The 26971-nt window shown below is 35.7% G+C and overlaps 1 protein-coding gene across 8 annotated transcripts in view; it reads right to left on the reverse strand.

Moving 5' to 3' along the window:
* The window catches only part of LOC107856235 (D-lactate dehydrogenase [cytochrome], mitochondrial), a 75372-nt gene that overhangs the window by 10667 nt on the left and 37734 nt on the right, over window positions 1–26971 (reverse strand). For 5 of the 8 annotated variants that reach the window (XR_007046729.1, XM_047398859.1, XM_047398855.1 and 2 more), the window contains 6 exons: window positions 19327–19401; window positions 16710–16818; window positions 9772–9881; window positions 9208–9270; window positions 7616–7695; window positions 7372–7502 (listed from right to left, as the gene is read on the reverse strand). Coding sequence is in view for 6 of the 8 variants with exons in the window: in XM_047398859.1 (XP_047254815.1) it covers window positions 7372–7502; window positions 7616–7695; window positions 9208–9270; window positions 9772–9881; window positions 16710–16818; window positions 19327–19401 (568 nt within the window). In the remaining 2 variants the exon portion in view is untranslated. The remainder of the gene's footprint in view (window positions 1–7371; window positions 7503–7615; window positions 7696–9207; window positions 9271–9771; window positions 9882–16709; window positions 16819–19326; window positions 19402–26971) is intronic. The other 3 variants (XR_007046730.1, XM_047398858.1, XM_047398856.1) reach the window with 1 other exon arrangement.

Consider the following 26971-nt stretch of genomic DNA (forward strand, 5'->3'; position numbering starts at 1 on the left):
TTTTCTATGTGCTTTGAGGAAAAGGAAAAGAAATGATGGAGGTCAAAGAAACTTCAACGGCACTGTAAACTTTCTCATAGGATTTTTCGACAAAACTCCGATGAGCTTTTGACTTTCTGGTGATAGTTAGGATCAATATTTCTAATCTTTCATTGGTGATTCACTTCCCATTTTAAGTACATTAATTGAATTCTGGAGGAAAAAGAGGAAGCTGGACTTGGTAAACGTTTTGGTGGTTGGACATGGTGGACATTTTGGTGGTCATTAATAGCACCAAGTGCAGTGAAAATAATGAAAGAGGAAGACAGAAAATTAAGCAAAAGAAAAAAGAATTTCTTAGAGGGTGTTTGGGTAAGCTTATTTTTTGTCATAATGGCTTTTAAGCAATTTTTAGCTTTTGGAAGTGTTTAGTAATTTCCAAAATTGCTTAAAAAAAGCCAAAGTAATAAGTAACTACTCTTTCTTTTTTTTTTTTTTTGGGGGGGGGGGCTTATAAGCCAATCTAAGTTGACCAAGCAAATGACATATATGTCCTTGTAATTGTCCTTTGAAGGTTTCATTATTTCATAATTTGCTGCATAGTGGGGACGGGAAAAAATGCACCTTACCGCATGTGAAATTAGTTCTGCTACTTCTGGTAATTTAGATGTTCAGATGGATATTTTGCTTACATTTTTTTTTTTGGGGGGGGGGGGGGGGGGGAGGGCTAGCATTTATTAACTAAACATCACTCACTACATAGATTCATTTGATAAGGTCGGCATATATATTAATACTATCCTCGAAGGTTAAAAGCAACAAGTCAAGTTTAATAAGAAAATGAAGTGTCGTTACAAATTGCACCTTAATGATACGAAATCTTAACATAACCATGAAAAAACAAATAATCTTTTAATATATAAATATCTTTTCCAAACACATTAAACCATTCAACACTTAAACTCTAAAAAAAAATAATTTTTTAGCACACAAATTAATAGTCATTCATCAAAATATTTTTAATATATATATATATTAAAATATATATTAACTTTAATTTGAATCATTTTAGCAATAGAAATTAATAATAATCAACTCTATATATTATTAACAGCTATAAGGTATTTCAGACATTTTGACCCCAAAAAATGCTTAAAAGCACTTATTTACCAAACACATCAATAATTTTTTTTTCAGTTTCAGCACTTTTACCCAAACATGTAATTGCTTATTTTTAAAATAAGTTCAACACTTTCAAAAACACTTTTAAAGAACTTTTTAAAAGCCACTTTTTTTCAGCCTATACAAACGGGCTCTTAACCAAAAAGTGAAGAAAAAGAGGCTCACAAAGATTAGTAAATTAATGGTAATTGGCTTCATAACAATCGCTAGAAAAATGATGTGTAGAATTAAATTTATTTTTAGCATTTTTAGTTTACTTTTTCTCTACATCGTACTCGTATACGCGTCCAAAATATTTGGATTGCACGCACATGCCACATTGACAAAGAGAGTGGTGCTAGTTCCACTAAAAATAAGAATAAGAATGTAATAAGTCGTTTGATTAGTTCAAGTGTGCAAATGACTTTTCAGAATATGTTTAGGGTGGAAATCCATTAGATTAATGTTTGATTTTAAAGTATTTCATCATGTTATTTGTGTGGTTGAAGTATGAGATAAAATTGCTCCCCGCCAGTGTTCCTTGTCAATAACTTTTTTTTAGTATATGAATTTTGTATTGGATCTAGTATTTTATACAACAATGACACGCTCTAAATGGTATCAGTGTATTTTTTTTATTGTTAAATGTATGAAATTGAAAGAGAAAATGTTATGTATAAATGATTTAGTCGTAATAGACAAGAAAATAATATAAAATCTTATAAAGTTAATTGTATGAAAATGATACAAAATCTGCTAATGAGGAATGATATATAAAATTATATAGAAATCAGTTTATATATTCATCTCATTTATTAAATGGTATTTCTTACCAAGGTCTTAATGTATATAATTCGTATTAAAACTACAATAAAAATGTTGTGATTTTTATGAGAATTTATTTGAAAACTATGTTTATACCCATTACATACACAAACTCTTTATGTGTAGCACATTTCATTTAGTTTTTCCAACCAAGTTCAAACCATGTTAAATACCAATATCATGTACAAAATGATTTTTGATAATTGATCTATGAAATTGGTATGTAAAACGATCGACTGGAATGATGCATACTCATTAATATTTTTAGTGGATGAAAATGATATTAAAATAAATGTCAAAAATCTAGATAATACTTTTTCTGATGTTGCAATCAAAATATGTAAATCTGTATTTTGATGAATTTTTTCAAATGATAAAGATAAAAATTTGGACATATGGGGTTTCACTCGAAATTTGATTTTTGATTTTTGGAGGAAGAAGAAGAAAGGTGTAAATCTATATTTTAATGAAATTTTTCCATGATTAAGATAAAAAATCTAGATAATAAGGGATCTTTATATCCTTTCCTTTTAAATAACTTCAATTTCAATCAAAATACTTAAGTCAGTATTTTAATAGAAATCCTCTCCTTAAATACCAAAATTATTTGACAAATTGTGTGCTTCAATCAATATACTTTTTGTTGATTTGTTAAAGAAATAAGAATAGATTTGATGAAAAAGAAGATGTTATTTCAGTTTGAAAAAGGAAAAAAAAATCGTTTCAAGAGAGAAATTAGAAGGTGATTGATATCTTTTTGTCAACTAACTTTTTTTTTTTAAGATGGTTTTTTAATTTTAAAAAAAATGATTTTTTTCCTATTTTGTTATAAGATTTGCTATTTATTACAATTTAAGAATTGTTACTATGACTTGCAATAAATAATCTAATGTTGTATATTTAGATTTTTTTTCTACTAGGCTCACTAAAGCAACACCATTTCAACTCAAATAAAATTTAGGAAAAAATATCTTAGGTTTACTTTTAAGATTATTGCAAGTTGTAAATGTACTTTTCATAATTATAAAATTTAATTTTTAATTACAAGTTGTAGTAGTTTTGATAAATTTGAGAAAATTCCCAATTATCCCCTGAACTATACCCAAAACGGCTACGACACACCTCAACTTAAAGAGAGTCCTATTACACCCTGAACTAATTAAAAGTATAATTTTGACAATCTTAGTGCCTATGTGGCACATACGTGGCATACACATGTGCCTACGTGGACACTTCAGTGTGTTGTGCCACATAGGCACTAAGGGAGTCAAAATTACACTTTTAATTAGTTCAGGGGGGTAATAGGACCCCCTTTAAGTTGAGGTGTGTCATAACCTTTTTGGGTATAGTTCAGGGGGTAATTGGGTATTATCTCGATAAATTTTACTAATATTTTAATTTTTTTGAATGTTAATGTTTTTATTTCCTTTCCTAAATTAGAGTGCAAGATATTTATTGAGGGGGTAAAATGTGAGCAAAAATATATCCTAACTTTGATACTACATGCTACTAAAGGGAAAAGAAAACAAATCTTCATTATCTCTTCCATTTACTCCATATCTTCGTATATCCTCCTTTTACTCCATCTTTTCTCATTTTACTCAATTTCTCCTTTTTTTACTTCATCTCGCCTCCTTGCAAGGACACACATTTAAGTGCAATCTCCACCAGATGTTCTAAGAGGAGTGATTTTTATTTGTGAATTTCGTCTGAATTAATATGATAAAATCGTGTCTTCAAATCCTAAGTTATTCTACTCTGATATGTAAGAGTAATTTTAATGCTACTCCCATAAGTAAGAGCCCAAGATTTGTAGAGATGGAAAAAAATGCTCTATTTTGCACACAAAGTTCACTTATTCCAAGACTGTTGTGCAGACACTTCAATTAAAAAAAAAATTTAACCAGTAGATGTAAATTTATTTACCCTTGTGCAGTGTTTTTGATATATACTTAGTTAACTCTTTAATTTTGAATTGATTGTTATATTTGTAGTTGAAGCATGAGTTGAAATTGAATTCCCCGCCAGTGTTCCTTGTTAATAACTTCTTTTAGTGTATGAATTGTGTATTGGATCTGGTATTTTGTATAACAATGACATGTTCCAACTGATATCACTGTATTATTATTGTTAAATCTTAAATGTATGAAACTGAAAGAGAAGATGTTATGCATAAATGATCTATTCTTAGTTCTGAAAACAATATTAAATCTTATCAAGTTTAGTGTATGAAAATGATAAGAAATTTGCTAATGGGGAATATGATATAACAAATTATATTGAAAGTAGTATGTATATCCATTTCATTTACTAAATGGTATTCTTATCGAGTCTCAATGTATATAATTTGTATTAAAATTACAATAAAAAATTTAGTGACTTTTATGCGAATTTATGCAAAAACTAGATCTATACCTATTACATACACACACTCTTTATGTGTAATACATTTCATTTAGTTTTTTCAACCAAGTTTAAACCATGTTATATATCAATATCATATATAAAATGATTTTTGATTTTCAGATTCTTGATCTATGAAATTGATATGTAAAATAATATATGAGTGATCCATACTTATCAATATTTTTAGTGGATAAAAATGGTATTGGTATTGAAATAAACATACAAAAACTAGATAATAATTTGTTCGATGTTGCAATCAAAATATGTAAATATGTATTTTAATGAACTTTTTTCGATGATTAAGATAAAAAAAATTCAAAAAAATTTGGGTTTCACTCTGAATTTGATTTTTGATTTTTGGAGAAAAAGAAGAAAGGTGTAAATTTATATTTTAATAAAAAAATTCCGACTGCTAAGATAAATCCAGATAATAATGAGTTCTTATATCTTTTCCTTTTGAGTAACTTCAGTTTCAATTAAAAAACTTAAAGCCAGTATTTTAACAGAAATCCTCCCCTTAAATACCAAAATTATTCGACAAATTTTGTGTTTCAATCAGTATATTTTTTGTCGATTTGTTGAAGAAATAAGAAGAATATATTTGATGAAGAAGAAGGTGCTACTTCAGTTTGAAAAAGAAAAAAAACGTTTCAAGAAAAAAATTAGAGAGTGATTGATATCCTTTTGTTAATTGACTTTTTTTTAAAGATGGTTTTTTATTTTTAAAAAAATAGTTTTTTTCCTTTATTGTTTTGTTAAAAGATTTGCTATTTATTGCAACTAAGAAATATTGTTATGACTTGCAATAAACAATCTAAGATTGTATATTTAGATTTTTTTTCCCATTCAAAGAAAATTATCTTAGGTATACTAATAAACAATCTAAAGTTTTATATTAAGATTTTTTTCCCCTCAAATTTAGAGGATCTCCTCATCCAATTATCAAAGAGGCCCAAGAAACTCCGAAAAACCTTTCACAGAACCTTTCACAGAAGCAATTCAGGTGAGGAAGTACTCAGAAGCTCTCAACTTTGTGTACTTCAATGAGGATAAGGAAATCGAGACCTGCTTGGGAGGTGTTAAGTATCCCACATCGGAAAAGGGATGGGTAATTGGTTTCCTTATATGGACTTGGACAATTCTCCCCTCAATTGATAGCTTTTAGTGTTGAGTTAGGCCAAATATCCATTCTTTACATAGTATCAGAGCCAGACCCATCCCAAATCTTTGTTCCCGATGTTGGGCTCCCATATTATATTGTCCACGCTCCAGCTAACGAGAACCAATTAACCATCCCTTCTCCGATGTGGGATACTTAACACTACCCCGCAGGCATACTTGGGTGCAACATTGAGAAATTGCCTACCACCTATTTAGGCATGCCTTTTGGTGGTAAACATAAGGCCTTGGAAATTTGGGATGGTATTCTGGAGAAAACCGAAAATAAACTATCTAGACGGAAGCCTCAATATCTTTCTCTTGGGGAAGATTGATTCTCATAAATTTTGTTTTTGATTCCTTGCCTACTTATGTGATGTCTTTATTCCCAATCCCAGTTAAAGTGGTGAAGAAATTAGACAAGCTAAGGAGGATTTTTTTATGGCAAGGGAACAAAGAAGGAAAAGGCTACGGTTAAGTAAATTGGAAGACTGCACTCCTGAGCAAAGATAGAGGGGGATTGGAGATCAGAAATTTGAGATTGCAGAATGACTGTCTTTTGAAGAGGTGGCTCTGGAGATACACTGAGGGGAAAGCTCTTTGGAAGGAGGTGATTATATCCAAATATGGTGAGCTAACTCCTTGGTGTACAGAGAGCACATCTGAACCTTATGGTGTGGAAGTTTGGAGAACAATTCGAATTTGTTGCTACAGGTGGAGGCAAATGTGTACATAAAAGTGGGAAAAGGTAGCAAAACCAAATTTTGAAAGGATGCTTGGATAGACCAGTACCCTCTTTGGGACCGACCTCTTCCCAGAGTTATTCCTAATTTGTGCAAATCCTGATGTAAATGTAAATCGAGAGTTGGACAGAACAGGGTTGGGACACATCTTTTAGGAGGTTTCTTAATGATTGGGAGGTGGAAATGTGGCAGAATTACTGGGGAAACTTGGTGGAATAAGCATTAACACAAATGTCACAGACAGGTTGCTGTGGAAACATAACAAAGGATGGCCTTTTCTCAGTTAGTAGTGCTTATAGAAGAGGCATGCAAGTTATGGCTGGAGATCCTAGGTATGACTGGAAATATTTTTGGAAAGGTGACGTATCTGCAAAAGTAAAATGTTTCACTTGGCTAGTGATAAAGAGGGCCTGCTTTAACACAGGAAGTACTACAGAAGAAGGGCAGACAACTAGTTCCCAGGTGTTTTCTCAGCAATTTGACGGGGGAAACAAGCAATCACCTATTTTTGCACTGCAAGTTCACTACTCAAATCCAAAATTTGTTTCTCAACATCACAAGCTTAAACTGAACACTGCCAGAACATTCTTCAGATCTGCTGACTTGCTGGATTAGAAGAGGAGGCAGTAAGAGTCAAAAGAGGTGGTGGAAGCTAATACCATCATGCATATGGTGGTCAGTTTGGTCGGGAAAAAATGGTAGATGTTTTGAGGATAGATCCTATTCCATACACAAGGTTAAATGGAACTGTTTAGTATCTTTACTTTTTTTGTGTAAACAGCTTTGTATAGTAGATATAGATCAGATTTTAGATTTGATAGGAAGCCTGTAATGGACATTTTCTGGAGGTGGTCAGCAGACCCTTAATGCTGAGGAATACAATCTTTACCAGTTTCAAAAATAGCATGACGGGGGATTGGCTTAAACAATAGAAAATAGTAGAGGGGTATATCCGACCCTTTTCCATTGAAACATCACAGGCTAAATGAAGCTAGACTACATCCTTTCTTTTATATTTCCTTTTTCTTTGACAACGTATTTAATGGAAATTGTAGAGGGAAAAATAGGATCACTAAGCCCATATAAATGCAACTTGTACCTTCCATTGACAAAGCTGTATGGACCATGAAGTGGTTTAACCTCTCAGCTTCTTGTCGTTGTTCCTCTCTGGTAGGATCAAACAGAACTACTGTGTGGAAATTTCCATCACCAGCATGAGCAATGACGGTGCTGTAAAAAAAAAAAAGAGAGCAATAAGCATTATATATTGTACAAACTTGTATTCTTAAGGTTCAAAATGCCCAATGCATTGAGTTCAATAATTTTATGCATACAAGACATACCACGTTAAAGGAGAAGCATCCAGCTCCTTTTTTGATCTTGAAATTAATTCAGCCAGGTGTGACAAAGGTACACACACATCCTGCAACAAAACCAAGTGTGTATTAAGACAAGTAAAACGAAATAAAACAAAAAAGCAAAAATGTTAACAGGTTAAGCAGCATGTAGAAATTAAAACCTTCGCATATAAATGAGAAAATAGCCAATATATCATCTCCTATAGGAATCATCTTATCAGAAGTGCTTATGAGTTGGGAATTTAACTGAAATAAAAATGAGAATATCTGCAGAAATGAGAAAATAATATAAACATCTCCTATTTAAGTGTTGCTGAGCTGGGGTTTATCTGAAAGAAACAACAAAACAGAATGCTAGTCTTTACTCTCAATTATCTATTGCTCAAATAAATCTCCATTAGCAGCACCATAGCATGGTTCAAGGAGCTCAATTTCAGTCCAAATAATCACGTTCATGAACCAACTTCCATCAATCCTTTGTTTAATTATCTTCCCAGCACTCAAAGCAACAAAGACCTTTATATGCCAGAAATAAGGATGCAGAATAACCAATGGAACATAGGTTCCAAGAGAATGGAGGTTTTGGAGTTCTGCTACAGAATGATAGTAGTACTTGAAAATGAAGCTAAATCTAACCACGCTCTAAGATGCTGCCCAAAATGCTTTTCCAATTATTTGTAGGCTCCAATACGCCACCCTAGTTCTTCAATGATTTTATACCCAATTCCAGGAACATCTATTTCTTTTCTTTTTGATAACCAAGAAATTTCTGAGGCGAGTGCACAATTTGAAATGAGGTGGTAATTAACCCCCCACCCCAACCCCCAACCAAAACCAATACCTTTCTCCACTTAAATACCAAACTTTTGTTTGCAGCACGGTTCAAACCAGTGACACGCGCCTAACTCACACATCACGAAATATACAATTACTACTAGACCAAAGCTCTGGGCTTCCAGCAACATTTAATTATAAAATGTAATCTAAAAACTCAATTTATGAATAAAGCATATCAATTACGAATCTAGAGGTAGCAAAAGTACCAATCTGCTATTATCCTATATTCAGCAATACTTGTCTATTTTCCCTCAATTCTGGGTGGAGGGGGGACTAAAGTATCTTAATGTAAATACATTCACATGAATTAGATAAGCTCTGATAAATGAAAGAAAGAAAGGAAACTTAAAAACATACTAAATGCAGTTCGAACATATAAAATGAACCTGATACCTAAATTAAAATTTTCAAAAGTAGTCCTTCATACCAAGAAAAATAATGCTTCCTCCTTCCCATATTATTTGTCCACTTTCCTTTTTACATGCCCCTTAACAAATCATAAATAAGGATTGTTTTACTAATTTACCCTTAAAAATCTTTTTTGGTACTTACAAACTTGTTTACACTTTAAAATATAATTAATTGTAATAGCAAAATGGAAAATTGATTTTGAAAATTGACAAGTAATTTGGGACAACTATTTTTAGTGATGTGGACAACTAATATGGGAAGGAGGGAATAACGCATGAGTTCCCAACAATGCCAAATCATTTTAATCTAATGTAGCAGTACAAACAAACCGTTATCATTGCCTCAAAATTAGGTTCCATTGCAAAGCAAGCCCAAAGTGCCTCCTTTCTTATCTACATACATAAGAAGCCACTCAATTAGCAAACATTGTCAGACGGACCATTTACTTACTATTCAAAAGTTGGCTTCTATACCACATGGAATCACATTTTCAGTTAAGCCAGTTAGTTGCTATGAGCTCCATAACATAAAAACCAAGTTAAATGGGATCTGAAGAGAAATTGTTCAACATTAGATGAAAGAAAATATTAAACAAGTTTGTGCGAGTATATTTTTAAAAAAATAAAAAACAGCCTGAGGCCAGAAATCTGGAAAGCCTTTCCTATTCTTTTCTCATTTTTTGGTAATCGAGGACGACTTATTTGCTGCAATTTGCTTGAAATATCACAAAATATATCCATGTACAAATATTCAAAAGCTACCCCCTCATTTTATAAGATCTAGTTAGACAGAACTAAATCATGTAGAAAAGGTTATCTTATGACGAAACATTGAACAGAAACATAACCAAGAAAAGATAATATTGAACAAACAGAACTGAGATAACAACGCACCTTCCAGAGTTCTTTTTTTTCTTCAGATTCTTCAGCGAAAACAAAATCAGAACCATTGTGCTCAGAAGCTATCTTCTGAACAACTTGTGTTTGCTCACGCGCATATGCCTCTGATAGATAATGGCACAGAAGTGAGGATAGAGGCAGTTAAACAATATGGCCTCAGTATAGTTATGCGTTGACTATATTCCTTCCCTACACTAACCCCACGCCCCCAAGAAAAACATCAGTTAGGTTCAATCATGATTTCTCAGAGTGCATATCTTAGTAAAGCTTATGGGGCACACATGAAAAGGGCCAGCTGGAAGCTCAACACGTTCTGTAGCTGTGTTATAATTCCTACCCCATCTAAACACAAAAAAACAAAAAAGAAATAATAAGTCAATCATCCTAACCTACCAAAAGGAAACTCTGGTTTATCCATATGCACTCCTATATTATAAGTTATCTGAATTGTTCTTCTTACTTACTATTATCGGAAGGGGCTTGAGCTTTCACCTATAACGGTAATCTGTTGAAACCTTTCTGTCACATTTTCAATAGTTGTAAAATGAACTTGTTCGACTGGATTTATAAATCAACAAACTTCAAATTGTTCGTAATTGAATTTCAAATCACTTGTTTGAATAACGAGTAGGATTAGTGTCTAATGATTACCTAGAAATTATTAATTAAATCTGATTCCCTCAAAATAAGATCTCCATACTGTAGCAAAACATAGTTCCAAAAACACACGATAAATGAAAAATAAAGACAGCACACATGTTGTTAAAGCTTTTTGTATCAACTATTAGTCTCATTAGTACATAAGTCTGGCTCTAGGAAACTCAAGATGGTATTTTATATATATGTGTGTGTGTGTGTGTGTAGAGAGAGAGAGGAGTCAGAAAGTGGAGGACAGCCCGGAATGGAAATGAAAGAGAGAATACGAGTGAGAAAGAGGGGAAATACTTCCCGAGTTCAACTGAAAGAGATATCGAGTTCAACTGAAAGAGATATCTCAAGGACCATGCTGGAGAGAGACAAAGGAGAAATAGTGGCTTGATAAGGGGGATTCCATCATCTTGGCTAAAACGACACTGGACAAAAGAGGGCAATGAAATGACACCTCCTGGTTCATCATTATTGTTAGAATCCTATGAATATTCTATAGCATATGTAAATAAAGAAGGTAGCTTGATTTACTCCTATTATAATTAGGTATTAAATTAGCTATTGATTTGTATTGATTGGGTATTTATTTGTATTGATTTACTTTCCTTTTAGGACATGAAAACTTAGTTATTTAAACCCCAATAACTTGAGGAAATAATCAAGCTGAGTTCTCTCTTATTTCTCTTCCATTTCACATGGTATCAAGAGCCTGGTTAAGGCCAGCAACACTGGAAGAGAAATTTCAAACTCATTTTTTTCCAGCTATTTTTCTTGGCTGTCCGAGCAAATCTCTATTTTCAGAGGTGTTATGATCAAACCAACACCACCACGAGACTCGTCAGCTCAGCCACCACCAGCCATCTCACGCACCAATCGGGGCTGTCAAATTCCGATAGACATATCTGAGGACAGAACTCTCCAGTTCATTTTTTTTCCAAATTCCAGTCAATTGTTTGCCTCAAGATTCCTACAACTACAGGTTTTTGTTTCCAGGTTTGGATTCCAGTCAACTTTTTGCTTCCAGATTCCTGCGATTGCAGATTTTTCCAGTTTCAAGTAACATCTACCATCTAAATTATGTCCCTCACTTCATATATTTTCAATAAACCTGTGATTTCCAGCAACCCGAATCAATCCATCACCACTGAACCCTTGATAGGTAGTGCGAACTACTTATCTTGGTCTTCCTCTGTTCAGCTATGGTGCAAGGGACAAAGGGTTTAGGACCACTTGATTGAACAGGCTAAGGATGTTGATGAAAAAGATAAGGGCGAATGGGAGAAGATCGATGCTCCGTTGTGTAGTCTATTATGGAAATTTATTGATTCGAAGTTGATGTTGTTGATCCGACCATTCCAAACTTGCTTCTTGGTTTGGGAAAAGGCTCTAGGACTATACAAAAATAACATCTTTCGTTTTTATAATGTTATTTCTAGGTTGACTAATCTTAAAAAGCAGGATTCGAATATTTCTACGTATCGTGGACAGGTTCAGGCGGTTATGGACGAGTTCACTGAGTTGATGCACACTACTCCAAGTGTTGAAAAACAATTGAAGCAACGTGCGAAGATGTTTTCAGTTGTTACACTTGCTGGACTTCCATCTGATCTTGACTCGATGTGAGATCAAATTTTGGCAAGTCCCATTGTTCCTACTATTGATGACTTATTCACTCGATTGGTACGATTGGCTGCACAAGTCGTCTAATCACCCCGTGACACCCACAGTCTTCTGTTCTAGCATCTCAAACTGGAAATCAACATGGAAGCTGCTCTAGGAAACCATGACCAAGGTGTAACTATTGTAACAAATTGGGTCATACTCGTGATGTCTACTAGTCTCTCCATGGTAGACCAAAGAATGCTCGTAGACCAAAGAATGCTCATGTTGCTCAGATTGAACCAAGCGGAAATCCAACCAATCAACTTTTCTCTTTATCTGAAGCAGAATACAATGACTTTCTTCGATATCAAGCGAGTAAGCAAACGTAGACGTCTCCATCAACTGCTTGTATCTCACAGTCCAGTCCACCATATTTGGCCCTTAGGTCATGGACTCAGGCGCTTCTGACCACATTTCTGGTAAAAAACCTTTATTGACAAATATTATTTACTCTCGATCCCTTCCTACAGTTACGTTAGCTAATGGTTCTCAGACTAGGCAATCGTAGTTAGTCAAGTCAATCCCTTACTTACATTGACTCTAAATAATGTTCTTTTTGTCCCTAGTTGTCATTTTAGCCTTATGTCAATCAGTTGTTTGGCTAAGTTTTTAAATTGTTTTGTCTCATTCTTTAGTGACTTCTTTGTTATACAGGACCTCAGTTCAGGAAGGATGATTGGCGAAGGATGTGAATTTGATGGGCTTTATAACCTTAATTGCCACAAATCTACTACAGTTTGTTCGGTCGTCGACTCTCCAGATTTAATCAACAGGTCCTAGTTTATCCAAACTTCATAAGATGGTACCTAGCTTGTCTAAAATGTCTAAGTTAATTGTGAGTCGTGTCAGTTAGAGAAGCACACCCAACAATCCTATTAATCGTGTAGAGTCTCTTTTTCATTTAGTTCATTCCGATAGTTGGGATCCTAGTAGAGTTAGTTCTACGTTGGGTTTCAAGTATTTTGTTACTTTCAATGATGACTACTCAAGGTGTACTTGGATTTTCTTAATGAAAGATCGTTCTAAATTATTTTCCATATTTCAAACTTTTTGTGCTGAAATACAAAATCAGGTTAGTGTTTCTATTCGCACTTTTTGTAGTGATAATGCACGTGAATATTTATTATCTCAATTTCAACAGTTATGTCTTCTCATGGCTTCTTCATCAGACATCTTGTCATTATACTAAACAACAAAATGGGATAGCGGAGAGAAAGAATAGGCATATTGTTGAGACTGCACGCACCCTTCTCATACAAGCAAATGTTCCATTGCGTTTTTGGGGAGATGCAGTGCTCACCCCTTGTTATCTGATTAACCGTATGCCTTCCTCTACAACACAAAATCAGGTTCCACACTTTGCTTTGTTTTCCAAGTCAACCCTATTTTCTCTTCCACCATGCGTCTTCGGAAGCACATGCTTTGTCAATATCCTTACTCCAGGAAACGACAAATTGGCTCCTCGTGCTTTTAAATGTGTCTTTCTCCGGCATTCAAGGGTACATAAGGGGCATTGATGCTTCTCACTTCACCTCCAACGACACCTTATGTCTGTTGATGTTACTTTCTTTAAAGGTCAACCCTACTTTACATCCTCTTTTGCTGAACAGTCAGGCATTTTTTAGGTTCTACCAGTTCCATATTTAAGGGATCCAGCATAGTCCATCCTTCACATTGCCTTTTACAGCTCCATTTTCATCGTTGCACCTCCACCGCTTTTGACTTATCATCGTCGTCCACGTCCAGATGATTCACGCCCACCACCAGAATCCTTGCCATCCTTGCATGTTGAGGACTTGTCAACACAGAGTCCTTCCATCACCACTCGAAAAGGTAATCGCTCTACTCATAACCCTCAGCCTATCTATACTTGTTTGAGCTATCATCGTTTGTCACCGACCCATTCTGCTTTTGTATCATCACTATCATTTGTGTCAATTCCTAAGACTACAGGAGAGGCTCTTTCTCATCCAAGCTAGCAACAAGCTATGATTGAGGAGATGTCTGCCTTGCACTCTAGTAGTGCTAGGGATCTGGTTCTTCTACCTTCGGGTAAGTCTACAGTCGGTTGTCGGTGGATATATATAGTGAGGGTTGGCCCCAATGGATAGATCTTGGCCTTGACATGGTGATACATTCTCTCCTGTGGCTAAGGTTGCTTCAGTTCGTCTCTTTTTATCCATAGTTGTTCGCCCATTGGCCTCCTTATGAGTTGGATATTAAAAAATGTCTTTCTTCATGGAGACCTCGAAGATGAGGTATATATGGAGCAACCGCGTAGTTTTGTTGCTCAAAGAGAGTCTAGTAACATGGTGTGCAAACTACGACGAGCACTCCATTGCTTGAAACAATCTCCTTGAGCATGATTTGGGAAGTTTAGTATGGTTATTTGGGAGTTTGGCATGGTGCGAAGGAAAGTTGATCATTCTGTGTTTAATTATCACTCTGCTCCAAGATTATGCATGTATTTGGTGGCGTACGTTGATGACATAGTTATAACAGGTAATGATGATAAGGGAATTACCAAATTGGAACATCACCTTACACTTTCAGACTAAGGATCTTGGTCGATTGAAGTACTTGGGCATTGAGGTTGCTCAATCCAAATCAGGAATTGTGAAATTTCACAGAGAAAGTATGCACTTGATATTCTTGAAGAGACAGGGATGACAGATTGTAAGCCTATTGATTCTCCAATGGATTCAAATGTTAAGATCCTACCAGGACAGGGAGAGCCTCTTAGTGAGCCTGGAAAATATAGAAGGCTAGTAAGAAAGTTGAATTATTTGACAATGACTCGACCTGATATTACCTTCGTGGTTAGTGTTGTAAGTCAGTTCTTGAATTCTCGTTGTGAGTGTCACTGGAATGCAATTATTCACATTCTTCGATACATAAAATCTACTCCGGGAAAATGACTACTTTACGAAAACCAAGGACATGAGAAAATTGGTGGATATTCATATGCAAATTGGGCAGGGTCACCCTGTACCTCTGACAGACAATCCATTTCCGGTTACTATGTTCTAGTTGGGGGAAATTTGGTGTCTTGGAAAAGTATGAAACAAAATGTGTCTGCTAGATCTAGTACAGAAGCAGAATATTGGGCTATGGCAGTGGCAACATGTGAACCCATATGGATCAAGCAACTACTGAAGGAGTTGAAATTTGGAGATACTAAAGAAATGAAACTCGTGTGTGATAACGAAGTTGCACTTCACATTGTATCAAATTTGGTGTTGCACTAAAGGACCAAAAACATATAGATTGATTGTCATTTTGTCAGAGAAAAGTCACTCTTAAAGTTACTCTTAGGAGACTCACAAGGTAAAGTTACTCTTAGGAGACTCACAAGGTTCATGCGGTCAAGTGATCAGACATATTCACCAAGTCCCTAGCCAGTCCTAGAACAAGTTATTTATGTAACAAGCTTGGTCATATATTTGTATGCACCAGCTTGAGGAAGAGTGTTAGAATCCTATGAATATTCTATAGCAATATGTAAATATAATTATAATTAGTTATTAAATTAGCTATTGATTTGTATTGATTAGATATTAATAGGAAGGTATGGAGGATGCGAATTAGGTTAGAGGGCTAGTGCGTGTGGGTGTGTAGCCTTGCTAGTAGTCGTAGGGCTTTGTGCATAAGTTGGATTTCTAGCTAGGAGGGTTTCGGTGAGGTGTATGCTTTCGGTTTGATAGTGTATAGTAATAAATTGTGGGTGTCTTATTTCTATTATTTCATCGTGTTTCATGTTTTATTACGTCTTTGTTTACTATCTTCTGTCCTGAACCGAGGGTCTATCGAAAACAACATCTCTAACTCTTCGGAGGTAGTGGTATGGACTGCGTACATTTTACCCTCCCCAGACCCCACTATGTGGGAATACACTAGGGATGTTGTTGTTGTTGTAGGTATTGATTTCCTTTCCTTTCAGGACATGTAAACTTAGCTATTTAAACCCCAATAACTTGAGGGAATAATCAAGTTGAGTTCCGTCTTATTTCTCTTCCATTTCACAATTATAAATATGCTAACTGCATGACCATCATTACTTGGACTTGGACTCGAAATAGAAATCTAATGATTCGGTTGCCTAGCCAAACAAGGAGTAATTTGGACTTCTTGATGTGAAACCCAGATGGCCAAATAGTTCCATCATAACGGTACCTGTTAGTATTTCATTATCAAAATAATCAATAGAACTATAGATGCAAGCAAATTCTCATTTATGAAGTATAAAAAGTTAACAAGAAAGGGTAAAAAATGTTGTTAAAGTATGTGAAATTCACCATATACCGTTACTCCAAAGAACTTTTCCAAGGGAATATTTGGACCTACCACGCATGCTATAAGGGCATATGTGGTCCAATTTAGTTACTAACTATAATTATGAAACAACTTGTAAAGTTGCATTTATGAAGAGACTTGATTGAATTGTAATGATTTTCCTCACAAATTTAAGGCATCACATAGAGCACATTCTGAGCCATTTTAAAGCAACTTTACATGTCATTTTGTACAACATAAATTCAAAGTTCTAGGTACAGATACAGCAACCATGATTTCACAAAATAAGAAAATCAATTACATTGATTCAAACCAAAAAATATCTTTACCTGTGCCTACAAATTCAAACATCAAAGTTGGAACCTCTGGCAAATTTTTGTCATTTGCAAGATTGATTGCTCTTATTTGAACTTCATCCAAAAGCTCCACTCTTGACACCTAATGTGCATTGGAACAAAATAATTACTTCAGAAAAATATGATTTCTACTTTGAATTTTCCAATACGTAAATCGAGAGCCCCTCATTTCCCCATTGCTGAATTAAGCAACAAAAAATGAGCTCGCAAAGATTCTACCAATTCAAGCAATCAGTTCAGTCATATAGATGCATGAAAAGAAAATAAAGATTCAAAAAAATCGTTAACTTATTTGGTATTCTGAGTTTTAAATGAACATAAGTTCTTACGGACATACAATATAGGGACACTTTACACTACTAAGCACTGGCTCCATCTGTTCATGTAATGAAAGAAGAAAGTACAATATAAGCAGGTATGAAAAGATGCATGCACAGCCAGTACATACAATACTTTGAGAAAGCAACATTAAAGCTATAAAAGGTTACTATAGATAAAGGACCTTACTAATATCCTTAATGAAAAAGAGTCCCATAAAATTTAATGACCTGAAGGAAAATGTGAAGGTGACTAAAAACCTAGTCATGGAAGTTTTCAAAATCTAAGTATTGAGCAAGAACCTGGTAATGAAAGAACACAATGAAATACCCAGTTACCAGGCAAAACAACCAGGGTGCATATCAGGTCCACGGGAACAGATCTGGAAGTACAAAGTTCCAATCAAGGAAAAGCGTTTCACCTGGTTGGTGGTCAGAAGAGCTGTCTCTCTCATGAAAAGTTAAAAAGGAGAGGCTTCCCGATGCTTCTAGATGTTTCCTTTGCAATAAGGCAGAGGAAACCAACAGTCACCTATTTCCGCCTAAGTTGCTCGGACTCGGGTGCGAGTATCCAACACGGATGCGAATCCGAGAGTCGAACTCGGCAAAATTTAAATTTTAAGATTTGGGGTTGCGGATCCAGGTTGGTTACAGTGCCGGGATTCGGACTAAAATTCCAAAATTATAAAATAAAGTTATAAAGATATTCTAAATTTTGAAAGATCTTCTAGGATGTCTTCCCCAAGACCCCAACTTCTTCTGTCAAGCTCTCTGGTTCTTCCCCTCAAAAAAGATAAGAAAGTCTTTCAAGGCCTTCCACCTACTCTCCTTACAGATTGTTGCTACTGTCTACCTCAGAGCACAGCCACTTGAATTCTTAGTTTATCTCCATTTGGCCTGAAACATGAATCAACGAATATTGACCAAGAGAAAAACTAAAAAGGGTACGCAAGGACTACAATATTGAAGGTATGTCATTTTCCATGTCTTAAATCTATTTTATCTATTATTTTGAGAAACCAAATTCTCAATTTTCCCCCAAATTTGTCCATGGACTCTGGTCAAAATATCCAATGTGGGTTGACCGAATCCCACACGTATCCCGCAGCCTTCTGATGTCGACTAGGGTAATGAAGAGTCTGTGCAACTTAGATTTCTACACTGCAAAGTTACATCACATATGTGGACTTCATTCTTTGCATCTCTCAAACTAAATGGATAATGACAGACCACACTACAGATCTACACAGTTGCTGGATAAGGAGAGGATGAACAAAATCCAAAAGAAATGGTGAAAGATTATACCAGGACCCAGGTGGTCAATATGGAGAGAAAGAAACAACTGATACTTTGAGGATACTTCAAATTCCATCCAGAAAATCAGAGAGAATTGACTCCATACTTTTTACTTTTGGTGTACAAAAGAAGGTATACAAGAGGTTGAACACCAAGTAGATTTCTAGGTTCTTTGCAAGTGTGTTTCAGTTTTCATGTTATTTTGGTCCCAGAATTTTTTTGGTGGTCTCCAGCATTTCCTCAATGTTGAGGAATACAACATTACCATTTCCAAAAAATATACCCAATTACCAGGTAGAAAAAATATGTCCCTTAAGCAGAATACTCCTTAAGAAAAAAAAAAAATACTGCACCTTACCTTTGCCTTTGTAGGTCTATCTATTTGGAACAAAATGTCTCAACACAAGTTATGCTAATCAGACGATATGCATTGCTTCTATACTTCACAACTAAACATGACCAAATAAGGGCTATTATGCATGAATATAGTCTGTATCGACTAACATTCTTAGGCCCTAGTGGTATAAAAATAACTACACCTTTTTGTATGGGCTAAAAAACCATCTCAATCTTTTAATGAACTTCATACTGCCCTAGCCATCATCCACCTTCTGTGACTAAATGACTCATAGAAAACATACCTTTTTTTTAAAGGTAACATATTTGTATATTAATGTATAGAATACACAAAATCTGCGGAATCACCCATAGTTGTTTAGAAAGCAATTAATCCTTCGTTTTCTCAGAAGGATTCAAAAATAGATTCACTATGTCTAAATACTTTCCTTTACAACAAAATTGATTTTTTCTCTTCCAAAATTGTCTACCAGATGCAAGCTGGAGCAATCCCCCATCTCTCTTTCTAATGGACCACAAAGAGAACATTACCATGAATATACATTAGGAGACTGGCCCAACAAACTTCATAAGAATTAAATTATCATTATTCTAACGCATATTAGCTGTTGAGTTCTGACCTGTATACCAGAATGCATTGTGGCTATAGCAACATCCGCTGCATCTTTAATTGTAGGAAAGTTGCACATTGCAACCTGTGCCAATATCATGTAAAGGAGGAGTTCAACCAAAAGCTTTTTACAGTAAAATATAACAAGGCAGAACTCTCTACAGCGGTGGTACATAGACCGGCTTAATAGTAAGACAAACATGAAAAATATGATTAAGCTTCTAACTTAATGAAGATACACGGTGTCATATGGAACAAATTTATTGCATCAACTTCTGAGGGACATTACATAGATCAAAAGCAGCACCTTCAAAAATTTATCATTGAAGAGATGACACCAATGAGGCGTAGTTTCTCTGACAAGCTTGACACCACAAGAACCTCTAGTCTTTCAAGGCTCCATAGCAACAGGGTAGTATGTATCTTTTTTTTTATTTGAGAATTGGTACTTTGGGGTAGTATGTATCTTATTAAGTTCTTTTATGTCTCAAAGCATCGATGCATATGGAATCGAAGATTTCAAGAAGAAGAGAGTCTTCTTTGTATTTCTTGATGGTTTTAGATCCATGAGAATGAGTACTTATACAATAACTCCTACAACTAAATGAGAAAAGAAAATTACATAATCAATTACAGTTACTACTATATTAATCTACAAAGAATGTCTATCAATTTACTCCTCTAATTATGCTAGGAAATCAATATCAATCAACAGTCCCCCTCAAGTTGGTGCAAAAATGTCCCACATGCCCAAGTTGCAAACTAGAGAAAGGGAAGCCCGTTTATTGAGGCTGTGAGAATATAAGAGAAAATATTATTAAATTGTTGTAACTACATTATTAAATTGAGGCTCTATTTATAGACACTATATCCCAATCCTTTTCCTAATAAGACACTACGTTATAATCGTTTTCCAAGTAGAATTCTATATGTTATGTCTATTCCTACTCATATTTTAACACTCCCCCTCAAGCTACTGCATAGAAGGCATGTGTACCAAGCTTGTTATGGATGTAATTAATACGAGGATCAGTGAGGGACTTGGTGAAGATATCTGTAAGAAAATTATTAAGGACGGGGAGACCTCAATTGAAAAGGAACAAACTGAAAAAGTGACCCGAAAAGTAGTAAACATTGCCAGAAAGTCGATTTGTCGCTGAAAAATTGCCAGAAACTGGTCTAAAATATATGGGTCATCTCAAAATCAAGAGACGAGTAGATCTTGAACAAGAAATTCATCGAAGAACTAGCCGGAAGATGCTCACGCGCCGAATTATTAGATTTGATGGTTGAAAAGTGGCCACAATCTAAGAAAAATTATATGGGTGGGTCAGATGATGACACAACCCATTGATATGGGTTGGTCGGATAATGACATAATCCCACTGAGAAATAAAAATTATATGGATAAAGTTGGAATGACGACACGACCCTACTGAAAAATAGAAATTATATGGTTAGGGTTGAAGTGACGGCACGATCCTACTGATAAAAAAAAATTATATGGGTAAGGTCGAAATAACAGCACGACCCTACTGAAAAAGAGAACTTATATGAGTAGGGTCGGAATGATGGCACGACCCTACTGCAAATCAGATCTGAGGAGTCACCATAAAGACGCATAGAACTACGTAAATCAAATCTAAGGAGCCACCGGAAATATGCACGGTGCTATGCAACTCATATATGAGAAAGTAGTCCAAAAAGATGCATAGTACTACGCAAATTAAATATGAGTAGTCCGGAGAGATGCACGGTGCTACACAAATCCGATATGAGAAAGTAGTCACCAGAAAGATGCATGGTGCTACAGAAATTAGATATGAGAAAGTAGGGGAAAGAAGTGCGGTGGCCTAACTTTTGCTAGCATGATCATTGGCCGGACGAGCGGCATATATGGGTTATAGCTGCCCGTCGGCAGTGGAAGCTCTTTGATTCTCTACCAAGATCGCATAGGCTCTGATACCATGTGAGAATATAAGAGAAAATATTATTGAATTATTGTAACTACATTATTACATTGAGGCTCTATTTATAGACACTATATCCCAATCCTTTTCCTAATAGGACACTACCTTACAATCGTTTTCCAAGTAGGATTCTCTATGTTAAGCCTATTCCTACTCATATTCTAACAGAGGCCTTTGGTAAATACATCAGAGCTGTTTTTCTGATGACACATGGAACAAACTCACAACACCACTCCTAACTTCTTCTTTAATTAAGTATCGATCAATTTCAACACGCTTTGTTTGGTCATGCTGGATTAGATTATGAGCTATACCGATTGCAACCTTCTTGTCACAATACAAGGAAAGTTTCCCTTTTTTGAACAATCTCAATTCCTCTAGTAGCTTTCGTAACCACAAAAGTTCACAAACACCCTGGCAATAGCTCTACATTCTGCCTCTGTTCTTGATCTAGGAACTACACTTTGCTTCTTGTTTCTCCAAGTGACCAGGTTTCCTCCTAGGAGTGTACAGTAACTGGATGTAGATCTTCTGTCATCTAGAGATCCAACCTAATACACGTCTGTAAAGGCATCTACTATTAGGAGATAAAGTAGACCTTTCGCTTGCGTAGACTTCAGATACTACAAAATGTCAAGGACATATTGCATATGAGGATTTCAAGGATCGTACATGAACTGACTCATCAGGCTGACTGAATAGGCTATTTCTGGTCTAGTGTGAGAGAGATAAATAAGTCTTTCAACCAACCTCTGATATCTCTCTTTATCAACTATCTTTCCAACTCCACTTTGTAGTTTGTGACTGCTTTGCATGGGTGATTCTGCTGGTTGGCAACCTGTCATACCTATTTCATTGAAGAGATCCAGAATGTACTTTATTTGAGAAATAATGATTCCTCTTTTTGATCTAACAACCTCAATTCTAAGAAATACTGCAGTTCTCCTAGATCCTTAATCTCAAATTCCTGTGCCAACAACTTCTTCAATCGGGTCATCTCCTCCTTGTCATCTCCTGTCATTACTGTCATTAACATAAACTAAGAGAAGAGCGAGTTTACCCTTTTGATGTCTCGTGAAGAGGGTGTGACCAACATTCAACATTGCTTTATTGGTAACCAAAGGAGATCATTGCTTTACAGAATCTGATAAACCAAGCTCTAAGAGATTGCTTCAATTCGTACAATGCTTTCTTCAATCCGCATACCTTTCCTTGACTTTGTTCAGTACCAAAACCAGAAGGACTCTCCATGTACACCTTTTCTTCTAAGTCTCCATGAAGAAATGTGTTCTTCACATCAAATTGTTGCAAGTCCCAATCAAGATTAGCTGCACAAGAGAAAAAATTCTAATAGTTCTCATTTTTTGCAACAGGAACAAATGTCTCTTAATAATCCACTCCATAAATAAGTCTTGAGTGAATCTAGCCATCAACCTTGCCTTGAATCTTCAATGAAACCATCAGCTTTAAGTTTCACGATGAAGACCCATTTGCAACCAACCAACTTCTTGTCTGGTGGTAATGCAACAAGTTCCCAAGACTCATTCATTGATCCAAAATAGCTTCTTCCCTCTAAAATCTGCAAAAGCTTCCCTCCAATTCTGGGGAATACACACAGAAGAAATAGACAAGGCAAAGGCTCTACAGGAGGGAGACAAAGTTAGATAAAGTGTGTTTGGTGCAAGATCTGACTCCATTTCTGTGAGGAATAGGCAAATCTAACTCATTAGGAAATGTAGATACTCACCAGAAGAAAAAGGACCGTCTTCGCCAGATTACATGATGGCTTCTTCTGTTCGATTTCTCCTTGAGTAGGTTATCAAATCAGGCCCTATCCAAACGGCCAACAATCTACCCCTGAATTCTTTCTTCAATTTCACTTTCCCTATCTTTTTTTCTTTCTAATTCTCCCCCTAAATAGATGATGGTGTAATACTAAATAAGGCTCAAATTCTCAAAAGCTAACATTCATGCTGACAAAAGATCTCGCAGAAGGAGGGTGAAAGCATTTGTGCGCTTTCTGTGTTGGAAAATACCCAATAGACACATTTAAGAGCTCTAGGATCAAGTTGCCCAGAGTTGACAAAGCAAACACACCCAAATACCTTTGGAGGAATATATTCATTCTTATCTTTTAAAGCTTCCGGGGGACTCGGAAAACAAGGGTTTTAAGAGGCATTCTATTGATAAGATAAGCAGCTGTTGGAGTGGCATCCCCCAAATATGTTTTGGTAAATGCATGGTAAATAGAAGGGATTTTTCCACTACTAACAAGTATCGATTTTTTCTTTCGACAACCCCATTTTGTGCACTACTATAAGGACAACTAGTTTGATGGATTATCCCATAAGACTCCAAATAAGCTTCCAAAGCTTATCCATCTATTATGTGCCATTGTCAGTTCTAAAGATCGTTATCTTAGCTTCAAACTATGTACGAATCGTTTATCTTAGCTTCAAACTATGTACGAATCGTTTAAAGTTGCTTCCATGTGACCAAGAGGCCACGGGTTCAAGCCTTGGAAAAAGCCTCTGGCAGAAATGCAAGGTAAGGTTGCATACAATACACCTTTGTGGTGGGGCCCTTCCCCAGACCCTGCGCATAACAAAAGTTTTAGTGCACTGGGTTGCCCTTTTCTTTATTTTTTTTTTGACTGAAAACATGAGAAAACTTCACTTTTGGGCTTTAAAAAATACACCCATGTCATCCTAGTGCAACAATCAATAAAAGTAACAAACCGTCGACTATCACACAAAGAAAGTGTTTGAGAAGGACCCTATACGTCAGAATGAATAGTCGAAAAGGGAATTTTACTTTTATTATTAATCAAAAGATAAAGAGTTTTTCTATGCTTGGCATATTCACAAGCATCACAAAATAGAGATTCAAACTCAGTTCTAGAAAAAAAATTAGGATATAATTTCTGTAAAACGAAAACTGATGAGTGGGCCAACTGTCTATGCCACTGTATTAATTCTAGATTAACATCCTTATTTCATCCCAAATAGGCCTAAACAGAGTCTCGAGTTCCATTGATCATGTATAAGCCATCATACAATTGGGTCTTAGGACATAGGGACATTGATAGGGAAGTCAATAGAGTTGGTGAAGATTCACAAGAAGAAGAAGATCAATATAGCTTGTGTCACCAAATGAGTAGGAACTAAGGCACGAAATACAGAGGGGTGCAAATTATGGTACTCGAGGCTCGAAGAATATGAATGAACTAGATATTTTAGTAGACAAAGATCTCAGGGAGTTGGGACAAAGGTTAGGAGGGTGAATGACATAGATAATGATAATTAAGCTAGTCATTGGAGGACTTACCTCGAACATTATTAGTGCATACATACTACAAGAGGGACTCAATGAGGAGGTTAAAAAGCGATTTTGAGAGGATTTGGACGGTGTAGCGAGGGTTATCCTGCAAACCAAGAAGTTGTTCATATGAGGAGATTCTAATGGCCTGCTTATGGGGGTTTGGATTTGGAGGTACAAACAAAGGAAGAGTTATTCTTTAATTTGCAAAGGAGCATTACTTGGTGACCTTCCCTAATACAGTGACTAAGACCGAACTAGATTACTTACTCATTAGAAAATGGAGAAAAGACATTTTTCCCCCCCGAACTTGTCCACCCAACTTACTTTAGCACTTAAACTTAACTTCCGTTTATTTACCCTCCTTAACATCTTTAAATTGTATTATTTTAACCCCTCAAAACTGAATACCACTCTCACAACGGAGAGTGTGTTACACTCGCCTACACATCAACGCCACGTCACTGCCACATCATTGCCACGTAAGTAGTTCGATTTTTCAAAAAAAAAAACTAATCCCCCACACATTATTTTCATATATTTTAAAAAAAAAAAAAAACATATATTTACTATTTTATTTATATATATATATATACGATAAAAAAGGCACCCCCCACCCCCATTTTCTTTCTTCTTCACTCCCCCCGCCCACCCCGCCCCCTACCCTGCAACGCAGCTCCCCTCCCCTCCCATTTTCTTTCTTCTTCACAACCCCTTCACCTACCCCGCCCCTACCCTGCAACACCCCCTTTCTATCTTCTTTAAACCACTCCACCTTTCCCCTCTCCTCCATTTTCTAGCTTTTTCAAACTAAAAACATATTACCTATAGTCATTGTTGTTGTCCATTAAGCAAAAAAAAAAAATACCAATTATTCCTTCATCAAACCACTAATTCAAGAAACAACAATGCAATAGCATTACCACGTCCCAATTCAAAACTCTTCATTCCGACATATTCCAGCAAAACTCACCGGAAAACAATTAAAATAAATCCACAAAAGAATATACGCACGCCATTAACACCACCACCACCATTAACACCACCGCTAATAACTTTTCTTCAATTTCAATTTTATTTCAAATTTTCGAATTCATGAAGATAACTATTACTTTCAGAAATTCAATTTCAATTCTTTTCTAATGATCTTAAGTGGGTTTAAGAAGGAGAAATTGAAGGTGGGGTGAAAAATTTGGTAATTGAACGAAAAGAAATTGGGGGTTTGTTGGGGAGGGGGTGGGGCTGGTAGTGGTGGTGGTGAAAGTGATGGTTGAAGGAAGAGAGGGGCTGGTGGTGGCGGGTTTGGAGAGAAAAAATTATGGTGGGGTGGGGGTAGAAGAAGAAGATGGGAAATGAGGGTGGGGGGCATGAAGAAGATGGGTTTTTATAAAAAAATTTATTAATATTGATATATATATATATATATAAAGTGGGGCCATATCTGTTTTTAAATAAAAAATGTGCTTTTTTTTCTTTTTTATTTCAAAAAATTCCACGTTGGCTTGAGGGGTGAAAATAATACAATTTAAAGTGTAAGGAGGGTAAATAAACGAAAGTTAAGTTTAAGCACTAAAGTGAGTAGGAAGGACAAGTTCAGGGGGAAAAGATGTCTTTTCTCTAGAAAGTGTGATAAAAGTCCAAGTAAGGACTGTAGGGTTATCTAGAGTGAGTATCTTACGGCTCAACATAACCTCTTGGTAACGGATTTAGAGATTAAGAGAAAGAGGAAAAAGAGTGTTTTACATAACTTTCCGACGACCAAATGGTCTGGCTTACTACTGTCGGAGCTCAAGAATAAGGGAGAAGTTAATGGAAATGGGCCCTTGGGAAGTAGTAGGGATGCAGACAATATATGGGATATGACAACTAATTGCATAAGAAAGTAGCTAGAAAGGTGTTAGGGTCTCAAAGGGTAACGCTAGCGGAAATCAAAGGGATTGGTGGTGGAATGGAGTGGTCTAAGGAAAAGGGAAAGCCAAGAAAGCATCTTACATCGAGTTTGTTGAGAGCAAAATACGGAAGAAAAAAGGGCAAATCGTGAGAGACATAAGGCGGGAAAGAAGAAAGCTAAGTTATCAGTTGCAGCGGCTTAATCAATAACATTGGAACCTTGCACGAAGAACTACAGGACAAAGGCATGGATAAAAAGTAGTATAGGCACACCAAGGCAAGAAGAGGATCCAAGACCTGAACCAAGTGAAATGCATCAAGGACGAGGAAAACAATGCATTGGTGGAAGAGGCACACATTGGACAAAAATGGAGAACATACTTTCATAAAATATTAAATGAGAAGGGGCACATGAACATTATACTAAGCGATTTAGAGCACTCCGCAAGTCGTTGAGAATTTGGGTGTTGTTGGGGT

Source organism: Capsicum annuum, chromosome 11 (genome assembly GCF_002878395.1).
Source record: "Capsicum annuum cultivar UCD-10X-F1 chromosome 11, UCD10Xv1.1, whole genome shotgun sequence".
NCBI lineage: Eukaryota > Viridiplantae > Streptophyta > Magnoliopsida > Solanales > Solanaceae > Capsicum > Capsicum annuum.